This window comes from Dermochelys coriacea, chromosome 6, assembly GCF_009764565.3.
Source record: "Dermochelys coriacea isolate rDerCor1 chromosome 6, rDerCor1.pri.v4, whole genome shotgun sequence".
Taxonomy (NCBI): domain Eukaryota; kingdom Metazoa; phylum Chordata; order Testudines; family Dermochelyidae; genus Dermochelys; species Dermochelys coriacea.
Window position 1 is genome coordinate 98,226,318 of NC_050073.1, and position 22,290 is coordinate 98,248,607.

The 22,290-nt window shown below is 35.6% G+C and overlaps 1 protein-coding gene across 4 annotated transcripts in view; it reads right to left on the reverse strand.

The window, feature by feature from the left end:
• Positions 1 to 1,800: 1,800 nt before the first annotated feature.
• PPP4R3A (protein phosphatase 4 regulatory subunit 3A) overlaps positions 1,801 to 22,290 on the reverse strand; it is a 79,544-nt gene continuing 59,054 nt past the window's right edge. For 2 of the 4 annotated variants that reach the window (XM_038405846.2, XM_043515970.1), the window contains 11 exons: positions 20,425 to 20,502; positions 20,227 to 20,343; positions 19,504 to 19,620; positions 15,422 to 15,553; positions 15,203 to 15,305; positions 14,018 to 14,176; positions 11,484 to 11,653; positions 9,891 to 10,033; positions 6,569 to 6,759; positions 5,774 to 6,000; positions 1,801 to 2,855 (listed from right to left, as the gene is read on the reverse strand). In XM_038405846.2, coding sequence (XP_038261774.1) covers positions 2,742 to 2,855; positions 5,774 to 6,000; positions 6,569 to 6,759; positions 9,891 to 10,033; positions 11,484 to 11,653; positions 14,018 to 14,176; positions 15,203 to 15,305; positions 15,422 to 15,553; positions 19,504 to 19,620; positions 20,227 to 20,343; positions 20,425 to 20,502 — 1,551 coding nt within the window. In that variant the 3' untranslated portion in view covers positions 1,801 to 2,741. Of the gene's footprint in view, positions 2,856 to 3,191; positions 3,259 to 5,773; positions 6,001 to 6,568; positions 6,760 to 9,890; positions 10,034 to 11,483; positions 11,654 to 14,017; positions 14,177 to 15,202; positions 15,306 to 15,421; positions 15,554 to 19,503; positions 19,621 to 20,226; positions 20,344 to 20,424; positions 20,503 to 22,290 lie in introns of all 4 variants that reach the window. The other 2 variants (XM_038405847.2, XM_043515969.1) reach the window with 2 other exon arrangements.

The following is a 22,290-nucleotide window of genomic DNA, read 5'->3' on the forward strand; positions in this document are numbered from 1 at the left end:
TCTGTCCATGTTTTTCCCCATCATGTCCAGATTATATTTCTGTTCCTTCTCCTTTTCTTGGGCCTCTTGCTCTTTCAGCTACATGGCTCCCTTGTGGGCAGCTGTTTCTCTCTATTTCAGCTTCTCAGCTTCTAGGGCTTGTTGGAGGGCTGCTTTTTCTTTTTCATTCAGCTCCATGGCTTGTTTTTGGGCAGCTGCTTCTCTTTTCTTTATCCTTCTCAGCTTCCAGGGCTCTGGAGGACAGCTGTTTCTTTTTCCTTCAGCTCCATGGCTCATCAGTTGGGCAGCTTCCTGCTCCTTCATTCTCATCTCTTGTGCCACTCTTAGTATTCATGTTCTTTGTCTCTTGCTTCTCTCTCTAATCTGGCTAATTCTAGGTTTGCAGTTGTTTTGCTGGTGCTCATATTTATGTTTTACACTGGATTAAATAAAACTGAGTTTAAACTGAAGTGTCTGAATAACTATTTGAAACAATAAGCTGGCATGTTTCCTTAAAATACATATACTGTCCAGGACAGAGCTAGGCAGTACAGGACATACACTTCTAGGGGAAAATCTAGGACTGTTGCAGTCATCCTACAATATAACCAAGGCTAGTGATAGCCAAAGTGTAACCCAAGTGTGGCTGGCAGGCTGCAGTTACATACAGACATTCAGGATGTGGCTTGCATGCTGGAATGCTGTTTGTGGCCCACTTGGGAGCTCCTTCAGCAAGGAATTGTAATGCACCCCAGGCTGAAGGACAGGGGTGACACAGCTGCTCGTTAGTTTGCATTGTACCCTGGTATGTCACAACCATACACTATGAATATAACTTATAAAATAACAATGGACCTGAAAAACTGATGTCAAAAGTAACTTGTTGAGGAAAAGGTAGTTAATGCAAAGAAAGACTAACTCACATTGTATGCTAGAATAACCAATTCACTTTTTCCCCCCATGGTGTTTTCTCATTTAAATCTGGAATCACCGTGCAATTACATATGTATTAATAAAGATGAAGCTCAAATGCTTTGACACTCACAACTGGCACACAATCTGAAAAGTATTTTTTGTAGGCACCTTACAGGCAATGTGTCAGTTTCCATGCAACATTCCACCTACAGATTCTAAAAGCTAAGTTGCTATCTATGGTCAAATCCTATAAAATGGCATACTTGTACTTGTGACAGTCTGGTGATGTGAATGAGCAGAGGGCAATCAACTTCTCATTAAGCAGGTATCTTTTGCTTGGAAAAAAATGAAACTAATTTCTAACAAGATACTCTTATTATTTTGCTACTTATTGAAAGTAATCCCTTTACTTAATAATCATCTGCAAAAGAAACTAAGAAAGTAACATGCAGCATTGAGTTTTACTTAAGAATTGAGATTAATCAGGTTTTGGAAAACAGATATGGTCATTGAGGTAGTAATTAAACTTTTCGTGTGTTTTCCAGCCAGGTATCAGAAGAGATCTCTATAGATGGTATTCTGGTAAATGAATAAATCCTGGAACCATCTTTGTAACACTAAAACTGGTATTCCAAAGGGAGTCAGAGGTTTAAAAAATACCACTAATGCAGATTTTCCTTCACCTTTAATGATTTCTTTTTTTATTTTCGTAAGTCAAATGTGTCAATATACTGGTGCTTCTAAATCATCCATCATCCATTTTGATTTGTAAGTATACCATCACTGTTCCCAGTTATGATATTTCAAAATCTCTTTGGAATACTAATTTCATCTTTATAGGTTTCTTCAACTTTTTTTTTTTTTTTAAATATTCCACCCTACTTCCCTGAATCGTTTCTCAAGACAGTTGCTGATGTAAAGTTTAATATAAAATATTTAGTCACAAAATAGTATTGCTTTTGTATGCACATTGTGGCAAGAATCATTTTTTTTTCCATAAAAACTATACGATCTTCCATAAAATCCTACACATATTAAGATTTGTGATGCAGAACAAAATTACACAGGGTGAAACAGGTACCAGCACAACAATGAGATTATATTACATCAAAAAATTTTTAATGGTCCCAAATATATACTCAACAACTAAGCATACACTCAGGGGGCAAAATAAAATAAAATAAAATAAAATTATGACACAAAGTGACCACATCTAGAATTCCACTCAATCTTTAATCAAGAAGGGACAGACAAATCCCCTACCTCCAAAAAAATTCTGCAGTTTAAAGGGCAAAAGGGAACAGATAAAAAAAGAGGAAACTTTATATTCAGGCTCTCCCCCATAGAGGTTTTTAAAACCTGTTGCAGCTTGACTAAAATGTTCAGAATTTATGATTTCAAAGGCAGGTCTCTTTATACAAAGAAACTGCTGGCATTCTTAGTGAAGAATTATGGCAAGACAGCCTTTTCTTCAAAAGTCTCATACATTGTCCAAGAAAGCATATTCTGATTGTAGTAACTGACCAGCCAATCCAGAGTTCCATTAACAAAACTCCTGCCCTGTTGGCTTTTTATTTTTTTCCATTTCCTTCCCTGAGAAAAGGGCAATGTGTGGTCCAAGCTGGAGAGCTCAAAGGCATAAGTCTTCCCCCTAAATGTAATATTTTCCCCTTCTTCTGCTCCTTTGAATTGGCACTTGATTAGCAGAAATCCATTTGTATAGGTTGATCTGTGTCACACACAGTAATTCACAAAAGATTGCTGCTTTGTTGGGTATTATTTTTCATTTGAAAAATTAGTATTTTTTTTCCCCTTCCCCAACTGGAATTGATATTAGACGGTTGTCATTATGATGACTCAAGTTTTGCTTTCTTTGACAAAGGTAGAGTTTCTTCCTTATCTTCATCTTCATCATCCTCTTCGTCATCATCAGGATAATCTACAAGCCCCACGAGGCCTCCCTGTGAAGAAATACAAAAAATTAAGACGTACACAAAAATGAACCAAATATTGCCCAAACCCAGAGATACTAGAAAATGTTATTACCACAAGAATATTGATAAGTCTGAAGTTTTGTAAAAAAAAACAAAAAACAAAAAACAAAGCCCAACTCCAACATGCACAAAAGTAATGTCTTTTGGAAGTGCTGATTACAGTAAGTCCAAAAAAAGGGTTCTACCCCTCCAAACAATCCTACCTATGGGGATAATTTGGGTAGAAATGAAAGAAAATGCAAACTACTTAGCAAAAAATTGTCATTGCAGCTCTATCTGTACAAAGATGGAAATTTCCTTTACCTAGGATAGTTGACTGGACTGCAGCAATGAGCGATCTGGCACAACTTCAGAGACAATATGGAACATCCTTCAAATTGAATTATCAATTAGGATAATTTTATAATATGGTCTCTTTTCACTAACACTAATTTAAAAGTAGTAATAGTAATTTTAAATATATGTTTATTATATGCAAAGTAGCTACATTAATATGATGTGAAGGTTACAAAATTTAAACAATTTTAGGAAATTCAAAATTAGAAGTATCTCTAGTAACATTAACTCATCTACATTGCACATACTGACCAAAATGTTCTAATTCAGATGCCTACGGTTAGGCACCTACATCTATATTTAGGCATCAAAATATGTGACTTGATCTGAGGAGGTGGAAAGCACCCACAACTCCCATTTACTACAATATTTTCCAATTTCTGGAATTTAGTCAACACATGACTACAAAGAGTTGTGGGCACCCAGCACCTCTGAAGATCAAGCCCCTTGTTTAGGTGCCTAACTTTAGTCATCCAAGTTAGAAAATTTTGGCCATTGCATACCGAGGCATAAATGCAACAAGTATATTGTATATAATATATACACACAATATACAGTAGTATTTTATACAGCATAACACTGTATATATATTATCTATATAAAATAACGTGAGTAAATAAATGTTACTAGAAAACCTAATTCCAATGTTAATTTCTAATGGGCGTATATAAGAATAAGTGATAATATTTTTAGAGCAAAATGTTCAGAATCCACAGAAATACTATGGTATTAAGTTAAGAGGAAGATACCTTATACAGAAAGACCATTGTTGCACTGCATTAACAGATAACCCAACGAACTGCACAATAACAGTGTAAATATAATCTTTTCCGAGCACTGTGGACCATTTGACATTTAAAACAGTCTAATTATTCAACATGCAAGACTATATCTACAGCTAGATTTATTGCTTGGGGTGGGGGGATGGAGGAAGAGGGGTTGTCAGGATCAGGAAACTGTCAACAAACTAAGTATTGTAGTTAAGGTTCACTTTTGATTTGGCTTTTGAGCTTGTAAGTGAATTATAAAACAAAAACTAATTTACAGAATACTAAAAAACAAAGGGCAGTATCATTCCCCTAATATCTGTACATAAAGGGGAGTTTTCTACATGTAGATACTGTCATTCCAGAACAGAACAGAACAATCAGCTTCCTTTGTGGCACTATCCTACTGTCCCATATTCCTCTACATACTCAGTGACCTATGCATGCAGAGAGCTAGGGAGATGTGCAATCCCTGTATTCACGTTTTAGTGGAATCCCCTCTGTTCTGAAGAGCACCTAATGTAAGAAATGTCCTAAAGGTGTCCAAGCTTTAACTCTGTTCTCCTGCTAGGGAGAGCAGCAGGGCTATCAGAGGCTGGTGAGGGAACAAAAGCCTCCACGTGGAGAGGGAATCTGTTGGAGACAGAGTTAAATTCCATGAATACCTGACCTACTGCTTCTTCCAAGGGTGGGACAAATCTGCCACCCCCCTTCCCTACAGAAGAACTTGGAGGGGACATTTTTAAGGAAATCTCACATTAGTTCTCTTTCCGATCAGGCTTCCAGCCTGCTAGTATACTATGACTGGTAAAAGAAAACTTTTGGTAAGACAGAACAAAAATGAGATATGGAGGTGAAGAAAAAGCGTCCAGACTTTTAAAAACTGATGAAATGGCCTAATTTCTAGGCTTCCGGGAGAACACATGACTAGAGAACGATCCAAGTGACACTTCAGAAATGGAAGAATTCAGTACTATAGTAGGTTCTGGTTTTCTTAGTGGGTTCGTATTACCATGAAATTCTACTCTCCATATATTCTTTTCCCACTGTGAAAACTGATCTTGATAATACACAAGTGTTAAATATAATTTTTGTACAAAATTTAGTTAACTGCATTTACAAATATAGTGTTGTTGGAGTTTTAATATGCTCCTTCTGGGTATTTCATACAATTACTGATGATCCTTTTTAATGATTTTTTTATTAGTTTAGTGTGCCCCACTTGAAAACTGACAGTCAATTGAAAAAAAGCTGAAATTTCTTTCGAAGCAAAATTTTAATAATCACACGTGTGTTGTGGCATACAGCAACTGTCTCCAAGAATATATGGCCATAGCTAATAAAATAGCTGTAGGATTCTGGACACTGCTGTAAGAATTGCTGCTAGGGACATATGGTGGTGTGCAGCAAAATTTGGTAATATTTCCATTAACTATTTCTGCCCACCCAGTATTCCTATGCAACCCAATGAATGTAGATTGCTTTTTATATTCCACAATGAAAGTAAACGAAAATGGAGAATACATCAAATAAATACTTCATACTTAAGATTTTTTTTTAAGTTGTGCACAAGTTTGTGCATAAAAATTGATTTAAATACTCCTTTTGTTTATATTAGGTCAAGGTTCTTCAAAAGTGCTAGAGACCAGGAAAATGTAAAAAGGACTCTACCAAAATGAACTCATTCTTAAACTACTGGAAATAACTCAAATTTATGTAGGTGATCAGATGGGCTCTAAATTTGCTAGAATAAAAAATTGACCAAGGGTAGCTGAAAAATACCTTGGTAGTAATAGCTGCCATCTGAGATGTGCTTTTAGAAACTGATCCCGGTGATCCTGGAGATCCTGGCGATCCTGGCGATCCTGGAGAGCCAGACAAGTTACTTGCAGATGACTGGCTGGTAAGGTTAGTTTTTGTACCACTAGAGAAGGAAAGTTTGAAACTTGGGCTCTGACGACCTGAAAGATTAGTTTTCAGAAGGACCTCCTTTTCTTCACTCTCTTTCACTGTAGAAAAGAAATATACTTTTCAGTGATACCCTAGTGATTTTTGTAAATAAATGTGAGTTATTAAATGTTTAATATTTTGCTACAAAAGTTCCATCTGTCTATCTTCACTTGTACCTTGGTGGAAGGAGATATGAATACATTTTTATAACAACTTTTATTATTGTAATGCCTAGCAGCCCTTGTCACGGACCAGGACCCCATTGTGTACTATTTCAGTGATATTTGTTGAATGTACAAAGAAGCTGACTAGATATAAATTAAGCAAATAGTATATGGACAACTTGATTATTCAGCTGGGATTTTTTTCATTTCAGTGTATTAAGAAAAACAGGCAAATTCATTTAAAGAACATTATTTTTTCACTTTTATGCCTTTAAAATAGATATGAATAAAACCTAAAATGGTTTGAGTTTAATTGCATGTAGCAAGTTCTAAAAGTAAAAATAAGGCTTTATACGAAAATACAGGCAAACCCCTGACTATAGTAGAAATAATACTTCCTTAAAATATAAGCCAGGCTTTCATTTAAACTAGATACATGGCCAATCTTCTTCCAGTCACTTACATTTTTTCCTTTCCATGAATTTACTTATAGGATCCATAATGTCTTCATCATTTTTAGTTTTGTCAGAGGGGGGCACCACTGCTTCACCATCCTCCATATCATCTTCATCACTATTAAACCACATTTCCTCCTCATCCTCTAGCGTTCTTGCATCTCTCCGGTATCTATGGTTTCTCAAGATGGAGCGCATGCTGTGGAACAACAAGTAGGTTTTAAGGGTTTTGAGACTCAAGTATTGCTTTAAGCTTACATAAATATTGGAATAAACCGAATGGCGTAGGTTTACACAATTTGAGCTTACAGATAAAAATAATGTGAACTAATAAAATAATGTGAAAAAAAGAACTATCAATATTTTATTTTTTTTAAAAGTCATCCTGAAATTGATATATTTATTTACTTTACGTGGACTACATAAAGAAATCCAACAAGAGAAAATTTTAGTATATAGCACAACAAAACCTCACTAACAAGCACATTCACACATACTTCATCCCTCTCTCCAAAGGTGCTGTAAATCTTAAATTACTAAGAGTAGTCTTTGTGTTTTTAAATAAAATGCACTAAAAGTACTAGTAAATTGTGGAGTATTGTCATAATACTAATCTACAATTGCCAAAAAAACCCAAAGGACATTTTTAAAGAATTATAAAATATTATACTTTATTGATAAATGAAAACTCAATCAATACCAATGTTATAATAACAGATGTCATGAACAAGGTGTCAGTATTGTCAACTCTAAATTATATTGTGAATCTGACAGTTTGTGTATTTTTTAAAGTCCAGCTCCTGGAGTCAGGAAATTACATTCATTTTTCACTTAAAAAAAAGTAAATTTCTACTGCTCCTTAGTGCAGGGAAAAAATCTTTAAAATGTGAACCCTCTACACTCAAAAGTCAGGAGGCAAATAAGAAGAATCCAAAACGTTTTGTTTTCAACATCTCATGTTTTTGTGGCAACTCATGTTATTTTAATGCTTGTGACTGGCAATACTGCGGTCTTGCTGTGTCTGTATGTACAGTACCACTTTTAATTTTGTTGAATTTAGAATTCTGATAAGTTTAGAAGTTTTCATCTTAAATCAAACTAAGTCCTACACCTTTGTGAGTATTCTGGAGGTCACACTCTCCCAAGTTGTGGACCTGTCTTAACCAAAGTACTTCTTGCACTAAACCACGAATCTTTGCTATTTTTGCATGCTTCACTTAGGGCCAGCTAGTGGCCTGGCTTATGAGGCCATGAAGGAACGTAAATGAGAGCAAGACACTCCCCTCCCATGCTGCCTCCAAATAGGAAGCCTTCCCCCATACCCACCATAGGCATAGGAGGAGGAAAGTTAGGCCAACTGTGCCTCTCAGGGCCATAATTCTTTCCTTGGGCTGCTCTGAGGCAGCACAACTATGAGCTATCCCTTAGCCAGGGATAAACGCAAAGGACAATTTAGCACTTTGTTTGATTTTTTTCTAACTGAATAGGAGAGAGGGATTTCTTCTGTGTTGGGCTACTGCCATAAAGGGGCAAAGAGAGAATTTTGTTTAATTTTTTTAATTAAGGGCAATGCACCTCTAAATCAGATTTTTCTATACTGACAAATCAATAAATTAAGTAGAGACAATGTGGTACCTTTAAATGTGGGAATAACCGTCAACAAACAGCTTCTTCAGATGTGAAATCTATGGTATGGCTGAATGGTTGTTCCCCGCTCCCATGCGCATGCTAATATAAAAGCTCTAGGGTTTGAGTTTCACGTATATTGAAATGCTCAGTTTACTAGGCATTAGATACTAATAATTCAGAGTAATAATATTTAACACAACATATTAGCACTAAATACTGTATATCTGAAGCACGCTCTAGAAAATGGTAGATCTATTAAAAAAATCTGACATTTTAAAAGAAATCTGCTGTAATCCTGCTCCTTTGCTTAAATTTTCAGACTCTCAAAACGAAATAGAGTTAAGAAGTCTCTCAGAATGAAGTCAAATATACATTAAAATAGCATAGCATGTTCTGAAATTATGGTGGCCGGATGCTGGTCGAAAAAGGGACCTGATGGTGAACGGTCAGATCTACTGACTGGACATCCAAAGTTCAGTTACTGCAGGTGGGAGAGGCTGGGAGGTGCCAAGTCATCACACGCGCCAGCCCCTACCTGCATTGGGTAGTTGCCTGCTGATCCGGGGCTAGCAGCTGCAAGTCCCTCACGACACATGTGGAGTGGAAGAGCAGCATGCGACAGTGGGAGGGGGGAAAAGAGGAGCAAATGGGGGTTGGGCCTCAGGAGGAAGAGGCAAGGCAGGGGCCAAGGCCTGGGGGGGGAAGGGGCAAGGCCTGAGGGAGAAGGGCCAGGGGAGGGGAGGTTCTGACACTCCTGCTGGAGGGTCCAGTTTTTATATATTACCAATTTGGCAACTCTATCTGAAATTTGAACTTCTAGAATGGGTAACATGTATAATTTCATTAAAATGTGTTCTCAATGTGTTAAACACAATGTAAATAATTCAAAATATGGATCCAGAATCTGCAAACATTTATGAAGATGAACAAATGTTCTAATCTGAATAGCCATTTTAATTCCATAGGAATATGCACAGAAGTAAAACTATTTGCCTATAAATACAGGTGTGAGCCCTAAGAGAGGAAGTATCATCCCTGTGTAACTTCAAAGTGATGTAGGGAAAAGCATGTCAGCAGTCACATAGCATTGTTATAGCACTGAAGTAGGATAGCCTAAGAGAAAAATTACATTATCTTTTACTTTATTGATACGCATAGTGACAAAATGAGATGCCCTCTAGGAATTTCTTTGGGAATTACATTTCTTGGTAATTTTAAACATGAATCGTGTGAAGGTCTAGCACAGGAATTAACTGCACCAAAAGTGGTTTATGTATACAATTTTTTTTAGGAAAAAAAGTCTGGGATAATCTAAGAGACAAGAATCCTTCAGATTACTGTTGAGAATCTTATTTTCAAGTGAATGAGCTTCAGATATTGTTAGCTCCAGTTAGGATAATCTATGTGAAAGTTATAATAAATGCAAAAATATTTTACTTTGAAAAAAAAATCCTCCATACTCTTAAGTTAGGTGCAGCTTCAGAAGAGATATCAGTTGAACACTGACCATGTGTTTGAGCAACAGAGATCTGGAAATCACACTATCAATCAGATCTCTGTTCAGCAAGACCTGAGCTGCAAACAGCAAAGGGTCTGAATTATTTATGGCTGCCCTGCTAGTACACAGAAATCCAAACGCCTATATTCTCAAAGACAATTTACCACGAAAGTATTAATGAATACATTTAAATGTATATTTACCTGTCAAGTTTGGGATTATCTTGTCTTTCCCTTTGTTGCTCAAATCGTAGTTTCAATCCTTTGAATGTCTGCACATAATCTACATCTTCCAGTGCTTTCCAGTAATTCTCAATTACATGAGCGGTTAATGATTTTATATCTTCCTATAAGAAAAGTACAAACACACACAGACTTTTTAATTCAAGACAACTAATTTATTTTTTACTATAAAAAAATACAGCAGGATATAACTGAAAGATATGGAAAAGATGCAATATTCATAAAATGCCTTCGAAGTAACATCATATTAATTTATTCAGTGAAAAAACAAACATTGTATAAACCAGTGTAGCTGAAATCCGGTACTTAATTTCTGACTAACAATCTGATAAAAAGAGAACAACAGTAACAGTTTTGTATTGATAAATTCTTCTAAACTTTTTTTTAAAAAAAGATGAAAAAACTGTCTACAAAGCCAGTATAAAAACAAAGAAAGCAAACTCTAAAAATTAAGATCACTGATGGCAATTTACATATATTTTTACAATGAGTCAGTCTCCTTATATCTGTTGTAACTACTAAACAAGGAAGTCAATACTTTATTCTAGAGAGGGAGAGAGGAAAAACAAACAATCACTACTCAACAAATAAAGGAAAAAACAAAAATAATTATATCTTTATGTCAGAGGGAAGACAAGGGGAAAGAGAGGTTTATTTCTTTGCAGAATGAGCTGCGGGGACAACTCCCAATCCTACAGAACTTTAAGGGTCCAGTAGCAAGCCAGGGTCCTCCCGCTCTGGAGCTTCAACACGAATACCACTCTCTCCACTTCTGAAAATTTGACTCCACTGAAGTTGTGCTACCAACAATGACTATTCCAGGCCTTGACTACCCTGAGGCTCCCTCATGTAAGTGGGATGATCCCCATCACAGAGAGTTACTAATATGTTACATTTCCCAAATAATTTCTACAGGACTAGTGGGGGAATGATGAATGTCATCTTGACCCCCATCCCAACCCAATATCAGGCTGCCCTTCCCCCTTGTGGATCTTAAAACCAGAAAGCATCTTGCCAGGATCTGGGTGAAGATGGCAAGTGGGGGAACAGTTCTCTGGAGGGAACTAACTAGTCCCTTATTGCCACACGCAGAAATCTTGGGGACCAATATTTATATCATCAGGTAGATTAACACACTTCTCCATATTCTTTAGAATTACTGTTGTTGCACCAGAGCACACAATTAGTGTGTCCATGTGTGAAATTTCAAGTTATATCTATTCTTTAATATTTTCCAGAAAAAAATAATTAAATCAAGAGTTAGTTTATACAATGGTTGCATTTTTAAGTCTGGGCACAATGGAGGGCAACTTCAACACTACATCCACTGACTGTACAGCTCTGACAACAAAGGCAGTGTTTTCCAACAGTAGTACATGTGAAACTTCACTTAAATTATGGATTTCTAGTCATCACATTATTATGATGCTCTCATTTAAACACCATCAGAAGTGGGCATCCATAACTGTATAATAAATTAAAGTATTTAACTTCAAGTATACATGATGTATTATAAAAATTAAACTGTCAATTCAAGACATGGATAGTACTCACCACCCTAATAAATTCAAACATCTCTATTATAGCAGAATTCATCAGATTATAGCGGGATCCATTGTTGAGAAATGCTTTGACCACAGGTTCAAACAAAAAGCTTTTCATTATATAGCGGTTATAGAATTCATCCTTCAACCCAATTATCTTTCTCTTAAAACGAAGGGCACCTGAAACAGAGAAATGGCTGTTAAAAAGCCATGAATTTTTCATATTTTACATTTAAAACCAAAAAAACTCCCAGCAATTGTTCCAAGTTGACTACAAGGAGGATAACTCACAATTCCAACTCTCATGGAGCTTTACATTGTTGGTAGTGGATTACGCACTCAACTATCCAGTACCCTGTGGATTTAATCTACAGTAGCTCTTGAAACTAGAACTGAAATGTGATGACATATTACATTACCAGGGGGAAAAAATCCTCAAAGTAGTCTTAAATTCATAGGTCATCTCTTTTCAATGAACATGCTTTAACATAATAGAATGCTGTAAATTAGGCAAATTTCATAATTACACTACTAGTGTGTAATTGAAACAACTGTTCAAGTTTAAAGAAAAATCATTTCGCAATGTAGGAAACATTGACAATATTCATGGTTGGACTTATGATGTGATCATTTAAAAAAAAAAAAAAAAAAAGGAGAGAGAGAAATTTGCCATTAACAAAAATAAGAAATTACTAGTACAGACTATAATCAGATATTGTATTGGGTGATTAGCTGAATCTTCCCAGCATTTGTCATGAAACCTTAAAATCCAGTCCCAGCCCTCTTTGGAGCAGACACTGTCAACCTTACTGTGCTATACTTTTGAGATTTAGAAGCCCACTGGAATTTAGACAGAGACTACTTAATTTATTTAACTTGTGATCAAAAGTCAAAGATAAACTACTAGTATTCCCTGTGGCATCTACCCTTTCATGACCAAATTCTAAAACACTTTTTCTTCTTATCAGAATTTTGCTCATAATTTCTATTTTCCAATGAGAGACTTGGAACAATTTCATTATATTTTGTATTAGTTTTTGAAATGTAAACCTTCCTTTATTTTAAAATGGGAAATGGCATTCTCTCTCTCTTTCAAACACACAGCGGAGACTTGATTTATTTACATCTCTTTCAAGGCTCTCCCTTCTGAGGAACTCCAGCGCTCTGTTAGCATTTGAGCTCTCACAGCACCTTACTGTGCATAACTGAGGGCTTGCTTTTCTACACTTACAGCGCTGCACCAGTGCAGCTACGCTACTGTAGTCTTAAAGAATATTCTACCTATGCCAACAGGAGAGCTTATCCTGTCAGCACAGGCACGCCACCTTCCTGAGAGGTAGTAGTTATAACTCTACATAGTATGTCTACACCAGGAGTTAGGTCGGTATAACTGCATGCTCAGCAGAGATGGGGATTTTCCACACTTCTGACCAATGTAGTTCTACTGACATAAGTTTATACTGTAGACCAGGGTTAATACAGGTAACCTTCCCTCCACTGTTTTGTGAAAAGTGATGAAAACAGACCAACTATGCATGTGTGAAATGTCATTATTGAAGGGCTTTGATTCTGCCAGAATGATTTTCAATGGAACACTCAAAACGCCCATCTAACTCTAAGTTGTTTATTTCCCTGCGAACCTTTTGCAAAGGTAGTAACAACTGCTCAATTAGTCACTTGAACTTTTTGGAGTTGTTGTTCAGGGTCTTCCCATTATTAGTCTTGACAATGAAATGTATTTTCTTTACATGGTTGTGCAAAGCTCACTGACATTTACTACCAGAAGTGCTTTCTCTTCAGAAAGTAGTACTATCATTAGCACAACAAAGGTCTTGTCTATACAGTGCATTAGTCCACACCAGAGAGGTGTTCATTCTAGTGTGCACTAGAGTGTCACATACTAACCAGCCAACGTGAATCATGCTAATGCACATTAAAAGTTTTTTCACATGTCAGTATAATTCTGCTTTAAATGGGACTACATTAATGCACGCTAAGGAACTTTTAGTACGTGCCAGCAAGGTCAGAACAGGCCAGTTAATGTGCAACACACTAGAATTTACACGTCTCTGGTGCGGACTAAAGCGCTATATCAACAAGCCCAAGAAGTGCTGACCTTGACCAATGTGCTGTTACTGGATTCTAAATACTAGCTCAGGAGAAGCATCTGAACATGCATCAACAGCACAGATCCTCAGTATTTTAAAATTTTACATTTATTATAGATAGAGATCCAGATGTCCAATTAAAAAATGCTTTTAAATTTTTTCTAAAGCAAGTATTATTTAAAACCTAGGAAGTGTTCCCCTAGCTAGTTTAATTAATACAGCCTCTTTCAATTTCATCTTGCCTCATCATTGAGGAACAACATATCAACAAATTGCTATAAGAAATATAGACCTAGTTGTAAAGGTAGCATATTTGTACTGAACTGGTAACTGTCATGCTTCTGCAAGTGTGTTTTTCTTCCAGTAAAATACTATCAAAGAATTAAATATTAATCTTCACAAAGCTAATAGTTTATTCTCTATAATTCAAACTTACATAACGCCAAGAAAGCATGCTTTGAGGCCATGAGAACTAGTACTCTCCGTAGGATATCCTTGTTAATAATATAGTTCTTTATGTGATACGTATGATGTTCTACACAGAATGTTAGCAATTCCAATATTAATGCCAAGAGCTGGGCTGTCTGAAAATCATCTATAAAACAAAAAACAAAATGTTAACAAGAACATGATTTTAAAAATATTTAGGGTCTACTTTTCAGACAGTGACTCCAAATTTGCAGATGTAATCGGATAACTAGACGCTTAAATGCCATTGTGCTCTCCTGCAACTAGTTTAGGTAGATACCTGGAAGCCACGTTTAGAACTTTCCAAAACAAATATACAATCCCTGAAGTGATTTGGTATTTTCACCAAAAGCCCAGGTCTACATCTGAAAAGATATGCCAGGATCACTACACAAGCAAACATTCCTATACTATAGACACAGATTATATCTGCAAAACGGTGTTTTTGCCAGTATAGTTTATACCAGTTTGGTGAGCAAAATAAGATAGACTAGTAAAAGCCCTGCTATGCCCACATAACTGCATCTATACTAGGGCTTTTGCCAGTATAGAAATGTTGTACAAAAAGTCATCCCTAACTAACATTACTATACAAGCAAAAGTTTCTGATGTGGACCCAGCCTAAGGTAATTTGTTAAAAGGCATGTAAGAGATTTAAAAAAAAAAAAAAAAGGCTTCTAGACTACAACCTAGCACTAGATCAAAGATGAAATTATTGAAGGACCATTAGAATTATATGTTAAAGAACAAGAGAGAGAGAGAGAGATGGAAAATTTAAACTCAGATTTCTTCGTCTAAAAATGTAAAACTAGTTGATATGAAACATAGTTGAGTTACAGGCTATTATAAATGCACATACGAGATTCAAAGAAAAATAAAATACAATTTCAAAATTTTCTGGAAGCTGGTTCAAAATTAAATTTTATTTTTCTTTGTTGAATATATGCATTTCAAAAGGAGTAACTGAAAAGCATACTTCTAATATTTTCACCTGGCTCCGAGTCACCTTTCTGGCTCAAATCAGACAGTAATCTTTTGAAATACTCTTATTCTGATCATGCAGAGTTTCAGACATCCTTTGACAGTTATTCTATTCTATGTACTACAATTCAATAGCCTTGGACATGACTGCTAACATTCACAGTAGTCTCACCTTTGCTAGGCTTCTCCTCCGTTGTATTAGCCAGTAAGGGAGCTGTGAGAACATGCATACAATGTTTATAGAAGAAACCCAGGAATTCTGTCTTTTCAGTTTTCTAAAGGATAAAAAAATATATCATTAATATTTTAATATGAACGTAACATACATTACCAACAGCATTTTAACACACAAAAACCCCCCAACCGTACTCGAATTTGGGAATGCACTTACATTGGCTGTGGCCAGCATGTTTTCTGGATCAACTAAAGTACGAAGGAGACCCATGAGTTGGACTGCCCCTCCAAGTTCAGGATCTGTATCACAAATCATGTGTTCTATGATGAGGTTAATGAGTAAAATATCCTAATAGAAGAGAGAGAAAAATGAAGAGATTAGTTATGACTAAGAAAAACTAAAATTAAAAGGGACACTGTCAGGTCAAATTTGGCCCAAAATTAAGATTTTGTAAAATATAAAGATTTTAGGACAAAATTTAGGACTAATAGAAATAGATCCTTCAAATGTATTTTAAAAAATGCCCATGAAAACCTACTCTATTTGCATCCTTAATACTGATGCACTATACTCATCCATGAGAATCTTTTTTAGAGCTACTAAAAATGGCATATAAATAAAAAAGTTGGATAAAAGTTAGACACATTTTTTGAAAACATAAAAAAAGGTAGTGAGAAGGTACATGCTTAAATTTCTTAAACTGAATTTATGATGTGCATTAGGGAACTTGTTTTTTGAAATTGGGAGTTTTAACCTGAGTGTCCTTTTAAAATATAATGCAAGTCCCTACTTCTGAAAACACACAGAACTCCTGAACTAAATGGGATTACTCACATGTGTAAAGTTATTCAAATGCATAAACGTTTGCAGAATAGGAGTTCAAGAGTAAAATTTTCCATTCTTATATAATCCCTTAGTGCTTGCATGCCCTATTATAAAAAGAATGTGGAAAAACTGGAAAGAGTCCAGCGGAGGGCAACAAAAATGATTAGGGGGCTACAGCACATGATTTATGAGGAGAGGCTGAGGGAACTGGGATTATTTAGTCTGCAGAAGAGAAGCATATGGGGGGGATTTGATAGCTGCTTTCAACTATTTGAAGAGGGGTTCCAAAGAGGATGGATCTAGGCTGTTCTCAGTGATGGCAGATGACAGAACAAGTAGTAAGGGTCTCAAGTTGCAGTGTGGGAGGTTTAGTTTGGATATTAGGAAAAATTTTTTCACTAGGAGGGTGGTGAAGCATTGGAATGGGTTACCTAGGGAGGTGGTGGAATCTCCTTTCTTAGAGGTTTTTAAGGGCAGGCTTGACAAAGCCCTGGCTGGGATGATTTAGTTGGGGATTGGTCCTGCTTTGAGCAGGGGGTTGGACTAGATGACCTCCTGAGGTCCCTTCCAACCCTGATATTCTATTATTTTACCAGCAACAGGAGGACCTTCCGGAAATTCAGACATCTGTCAATGGGTTAAGGCCCTGATTCTGCATACACTTATACACATGCTTTACTTTTGACTTTGAGTAGTCAACTGAAGACAATGGGTCAACTCACAAGTAAAATTAAGCACATTTATGTTAGCAGGATCAGGGTCTTAATTTATAACTTGTCTTTCGTATTTGTAGGAAGTTTTCCATACAGAAACTAAATTAGCTGTACTATATGAAAGTACATTTCTGAAACAAAACAAGTTTTAAAAGTAACTTGAAACACTGGTCAAATATGAATTAAAAATATTTTAGTTGCCCACTATTTAATTACGGTCTTAAACCACCAATACAGAAATTAATTAGAGCTATGCTCAGAATCATCTTAAATTACCATGGAAATAAAAGATAGTACAATTTATTTATTTGTTTAGCTAACTGTATTTTAAAGTAACAAAAAAGATTATGGGAGACAGGTATATAAAGCAGCTAAAAATATGTACGAAGTATATTAGATCCAGAATACATTTTTAAACAGCTATGGGTTCATTTTTTATTCAAAATTCCATCTTTCTATGGCTTTCCGTTTCCTTCTTTGCTCTTTACAGTTACTTTATTCTAGCCCCAATTCTATTTCTGTTGCAGGACTGTTCTAATATAGCAACAGTTCACTAATACACTATCTTACTTAAATTAAAGAGCTTCTGTTTATTATATTGTACAAGCAAATTCCTAACATACTGAAGGATTCATTTAAGTGCTATTAAACATTGAATTGTTTCACATTTCTTAACCATTCTGAAACTGACATCTTTTGCATCCCTAAATTTCTGATCCTATAATTGAAATTATTTTACAGAATTTATCTTGATAAATACATTACAAGAACAAAGTTTCTTTAACGTAATTTTTCAAGGTTAAAAAATCATCTCTGGATGCATATTAAAAGTGACAGTTGTTGCAAAGGGTTTATTACAACAATAAAGAAGGTAAACAAAAAGCTTAAAATTTACTAGGGCTGTCAATTAATCACAGTTAACTCACGTGATTTACTCAAAAAAATTAATTGTGATTAATTTCACTGTTAAACAATAGAATACCAATTGAAATTTATTCAACATTTTGGAGTTACCTAACTGCACTCAAAAACAAAACAATCTAAAACTTCAGAACCTACAAGTCCACTCAGTCCTACTTCTTGGTCAGCCAATCGTTAAGACAAACAAGTTTGTTTACATTTACAGGAGATAACGCTGCCCTCTTCTTATTTACAATGTCAACAGAAAGTGAGAACAAACATTTGCATGGCACTTTTGTAGCCGGCACTGCAAGATATTTATGTGCCGGATATGCTAAACATTCATATGCCCCTTCATGCTTCGGCCACCATTCCAAAGGACATGCTTCCATGCTGATGACGCCCGTTAAAAAAATGTGTTAATTAAATTTGTGACTGAACTCCTTGGGGGAGAATCATATACTCCCTGCTCTATTTTACTCACATTCTGTCATATATTTCATGTAATAGCAGTCTCGGATAATGAAACTGTTCGTTTTAAGAACACTTTCACTGCAGATTTGACAAAATGCAATGAAGGTACCAATGTGAGATTTCTAAAAATAGCTACAGCACTCTACCCATAGCTTAAGAATCTGAAATGCCTTCCAAAATCTGAGCAGGACAAGGTGTATATTATGCTTTCAGAAGTCTTAAAAGAGCAACATTCTGATGCGGAAACTACGGAACCCGAACCACCAAAAAAAGAAAATCAACCTTCTGCTAGTGGCATCTGACTCAGATAATGAAAATGAACATGCATCGGCCAACACTGCTTTGGATGGTCATCGAGCAGAACCCTTCATCAGCATGGACGCATATCTTCTGGAATGGTGGTTGAAGCATGAAGGGACACAAGAATCTCCAGCGCATCTGGCTACAACAGTGCCGTGAGAATGTTCTCACTTTCAGGTGACACTGTAAACAAGAAGCGGGTAGCATTACCTCCTGCAAATGTAAACAAAGTTGTCTGTCTGAGCAACTGGCTGAACAAGAAGTAGGATTGAGTGGATTTGCAGGCTCCAAAATTTGACAGTTTTATTTTTTTAATGCAGTTTTTTTGGACACAATTCTTCATTTGTAAGTTCAACTTTCATGATAAAGAGATGGCAGTACAGTACTTGTATTAGGTAAATTGAAAAATACTATTTCTTTTGTTTTTTTACAGTGCAAATACTTGTAATCAAAAATAAATATAAAGCGAGCATTGTACACTTTATATTCTGAGTTGTAATTGAAATCAATATATTTGAAAATGTAGACAATATCCAAAAATATTTAAATAAATGGTATTCTATTATTAAACAACAGTGTGATTAATTTTTTTAATTGCTTGACAGCCCTAAAATTTATACATCAATTGGTGCACCTTGTAGGGTAGAAAAGTTACAGGATTGGGGTGTTTTAAACAAAAAGTAAGTACTTAAGAATGTGCCCAGGCCCCATTCGACTGCTCATACACTTAATGTTAAGGAACATGACTAAGTGTTTTCAGAATTGGGGTTCAAGAAGGCTATGCAAATGAGGAGATATGGTCACCTTTCCACATATGAAAGATTAATAGATAAAATAGGGTAAGCTGTAGTTTATATAATTGTGTTGTGATTAATAATATTATTGTAAATACTACCGTGATGGGTACGAGAGAGAAACTTCCAACCATAGTTTTTTGTTTGTTTTTTTTTTAAAAAGGAAAGGTTCTAGAAAACTATTTCAAATGAACATTTGTCAAAAATGCAAACTCGAAGTAGGATTTAGTCACTAATAATAGAGACATAAATATGAATCTTCTAAAAAAGGTTCAGAAGACCTCCTACTTACATCATCATTCTGTTGAGCTTCCTGCATAACAAACTCTCGTACCATGGATGGATTGTACTCAACCAAATATGAGAATATATCAGTAGCTGCACTTCGCACTTGTGCATCATCCATACCCTGGAAAGTCAAGTAAAACTGTTTAAGTACTTTAAAAAACAAAAATCCTTGTACTTGAAAGGCATGACAGTAGTTTTTTAAATGAGCAGAAACAATTTCAGAAATCATAGTTCTGTCTGATTTTTTTATTGTTAACTATTACTGTTACAAATAATAACTAAAGTCACTATAAATAAGAGATGAGACCTTCCCCCCATTTTTTTCTTGTTTAATTGAGAGCTTTGTATGAAATCAAGTTTAACAGTTTTCCTGGTTTATTGGTCATAGCCCTGTTTTAGTTTGAACACAGAAACAGACCAGAAAAAGGAATAAAGATTGAAAAAAATTGCAAATTCACAAAAACTGCTAGGGGGACTTAGTGATATAATACCTAAAACTACTTTAAAGTTGATTTTTTTTTTTTTTTTTTTACAGTGGACTGAATTTCAAGATGACAGTATCCCTTTCAGACAAAACAAATCACTAAAGAACTTCAGAAAGCCATGCCACTGCAGTGTTGTTGTAACTACTTGTTAAATAATTACCTTTCTGAAATGAAAAAAATATAACTGTTACAACAAATATTTACAAAGTCATTTCAGAAAAATACATATTGTGTTAACTTACTAGGATGACTTCTAGTGCTGGCAGTATACCCATATTAGACAATGTTTTGAAAAAAGCATCTCTGTTTTGAGGTTGTAATGTTTGAGAAAATGCACAGAACTCTTTCAGAAAGTTTACCTAAAATGTAGAAAACATGTTCGTGATTAACAAAATTCAGACAATGAATAGTCACTTCATGTACATTTTACAAATGCTTACCAATTCTTGTCTTTTCTCCTCATCTGTGGCTTCATCTGTTAATTGTGCAAACAATTCTGTCAGAAATTTTTCATCTTCCTACAAAAGTAAGATAATGCCATGTGTTTATTTGACAATACTGAAACTAACCCTCAGAATATTAACTCCCCAAAGGCATGCCTCCAACATTTTATACCACTGTGGATACATAGAATTTATGTCCGGCACAGAATTTTGTATTTTCTGTGCAGAAAAAAATTCTGCCCAAGTGCTGCAGTTCCACCTTTCACCCACCAGAGGAAGCTGTGGTGCCAGAACAGATAGCAACGGTGGTCAGCTGGCTGTGTTCAGCACAAGCCCTTGCACTGCTTCTGAGGGGAGTGAGAAATAAGTTTCTGCATTGTAATTTAAATGGATTACTCAAAGTTCTCAATTAATTTACCTAGTAAGGAATCTAATTTGTCAAAAAAATCACTAAACACTCAGGCATACTTGCTGATAGATATTTTGAAATAAATTACCAAAATAACTGAAACTAGTGTGATTATATTGTATTATTTTGACAAATAAAATATGCAGAATTTTGCAGAATTTTAAAACATTGTGCATAGAATTTTTATTTTTTTTGGCACAGAATTCCCCCAAGAGTAATTTTAAAGGGAAAATACATTTGTGTAGGATACTTAATTGTAACAGAGTTAATTAACTTTCCACTTAATACATGTAACTGATGGAAGACGTTGTGATCGGCGTAATCTATATGAGGGCTGAAGGACTGATCAATCAAGGTGACACGTAACTGACTGTGTCCTTTCCTTGCTGTTATATGCCATTTTCTTTCCTAGGTTCATTCCATTTTCTATCCAATTGTGTTATATCTTATGTGTCATCTGTCAGTCTCCTCTTTTCCTCGTCTATCTCAATCCTCATATCTCCCTACATTATATTGTCTGATTATCTCCCCATATTCAGTCTCTCCTCTCCCCTCAATAATCATTCTCTGACTCTGTCTCAATATCACTTTTTTTTTAAAATGTACCCTAATCAATCACACTCTTCTATCCATATAATTCATAAACAAGGCCTGGAATTTTACCAGAGATCTTAACAACATAACTATACCCAGCAGCTTAAGAATGATATGACAGGAAAGGAAAATTCCAACACCAAGATGTTGGGAAAGGGGTGTGTGCTGAAAACCAAATGCAAATGATTAGATTCTTATCAGTTCCACTGCTGCTGCTCACAAGATTCTTAATGGCAGCAGTCAAGATTGATTAATGTTCATGCTGCTGAAGCTTAGCAAAACTATGAGCAGCGGCAGACATACTAGAGCCATCTGTCTACAGACTTAAGAAGACAGCACTGTATCAGTTAACCTTCCAAACATAAACCAAAGTATAATTCTAAGAGCTAAAAATTCTTAAAAACAAAACAATCCCACCCCCCAAACAGTAATTGATACCATTTGCCTGGGAAAGCTTCTACACGCTGCATATAAGCAGCGTTTGAAAAATCTACTCAACGCTACGTTGAAATATACTTAAGACATTATTAATGCAATAAGCGGCCAAGAAACCCAAAACAAAACAGTGACTGAAACCCAAATTTCTTTGGAAGTGTCCTATATATTAAAGAGTGCCATTTGTCCATTTTGCAATTCTTCAGCTCAGATCAGGATGAGTAATGCCAACCACCTACTCACAACAAAAGGAAATCTAAGAAGCCTCGTTTGAAGCTTCTAGTGATCTTCCAAACTGAGTTATAGCTGAGACGACAAAAAAAAAACTTTACTAGTAGCCTGGAGCGGACATTCCAGATTCCAACTGAAATCATACCCAAGAAAGTCAAGTATGGGGTCTACAATTCAATTTACCGGCTGCCAAC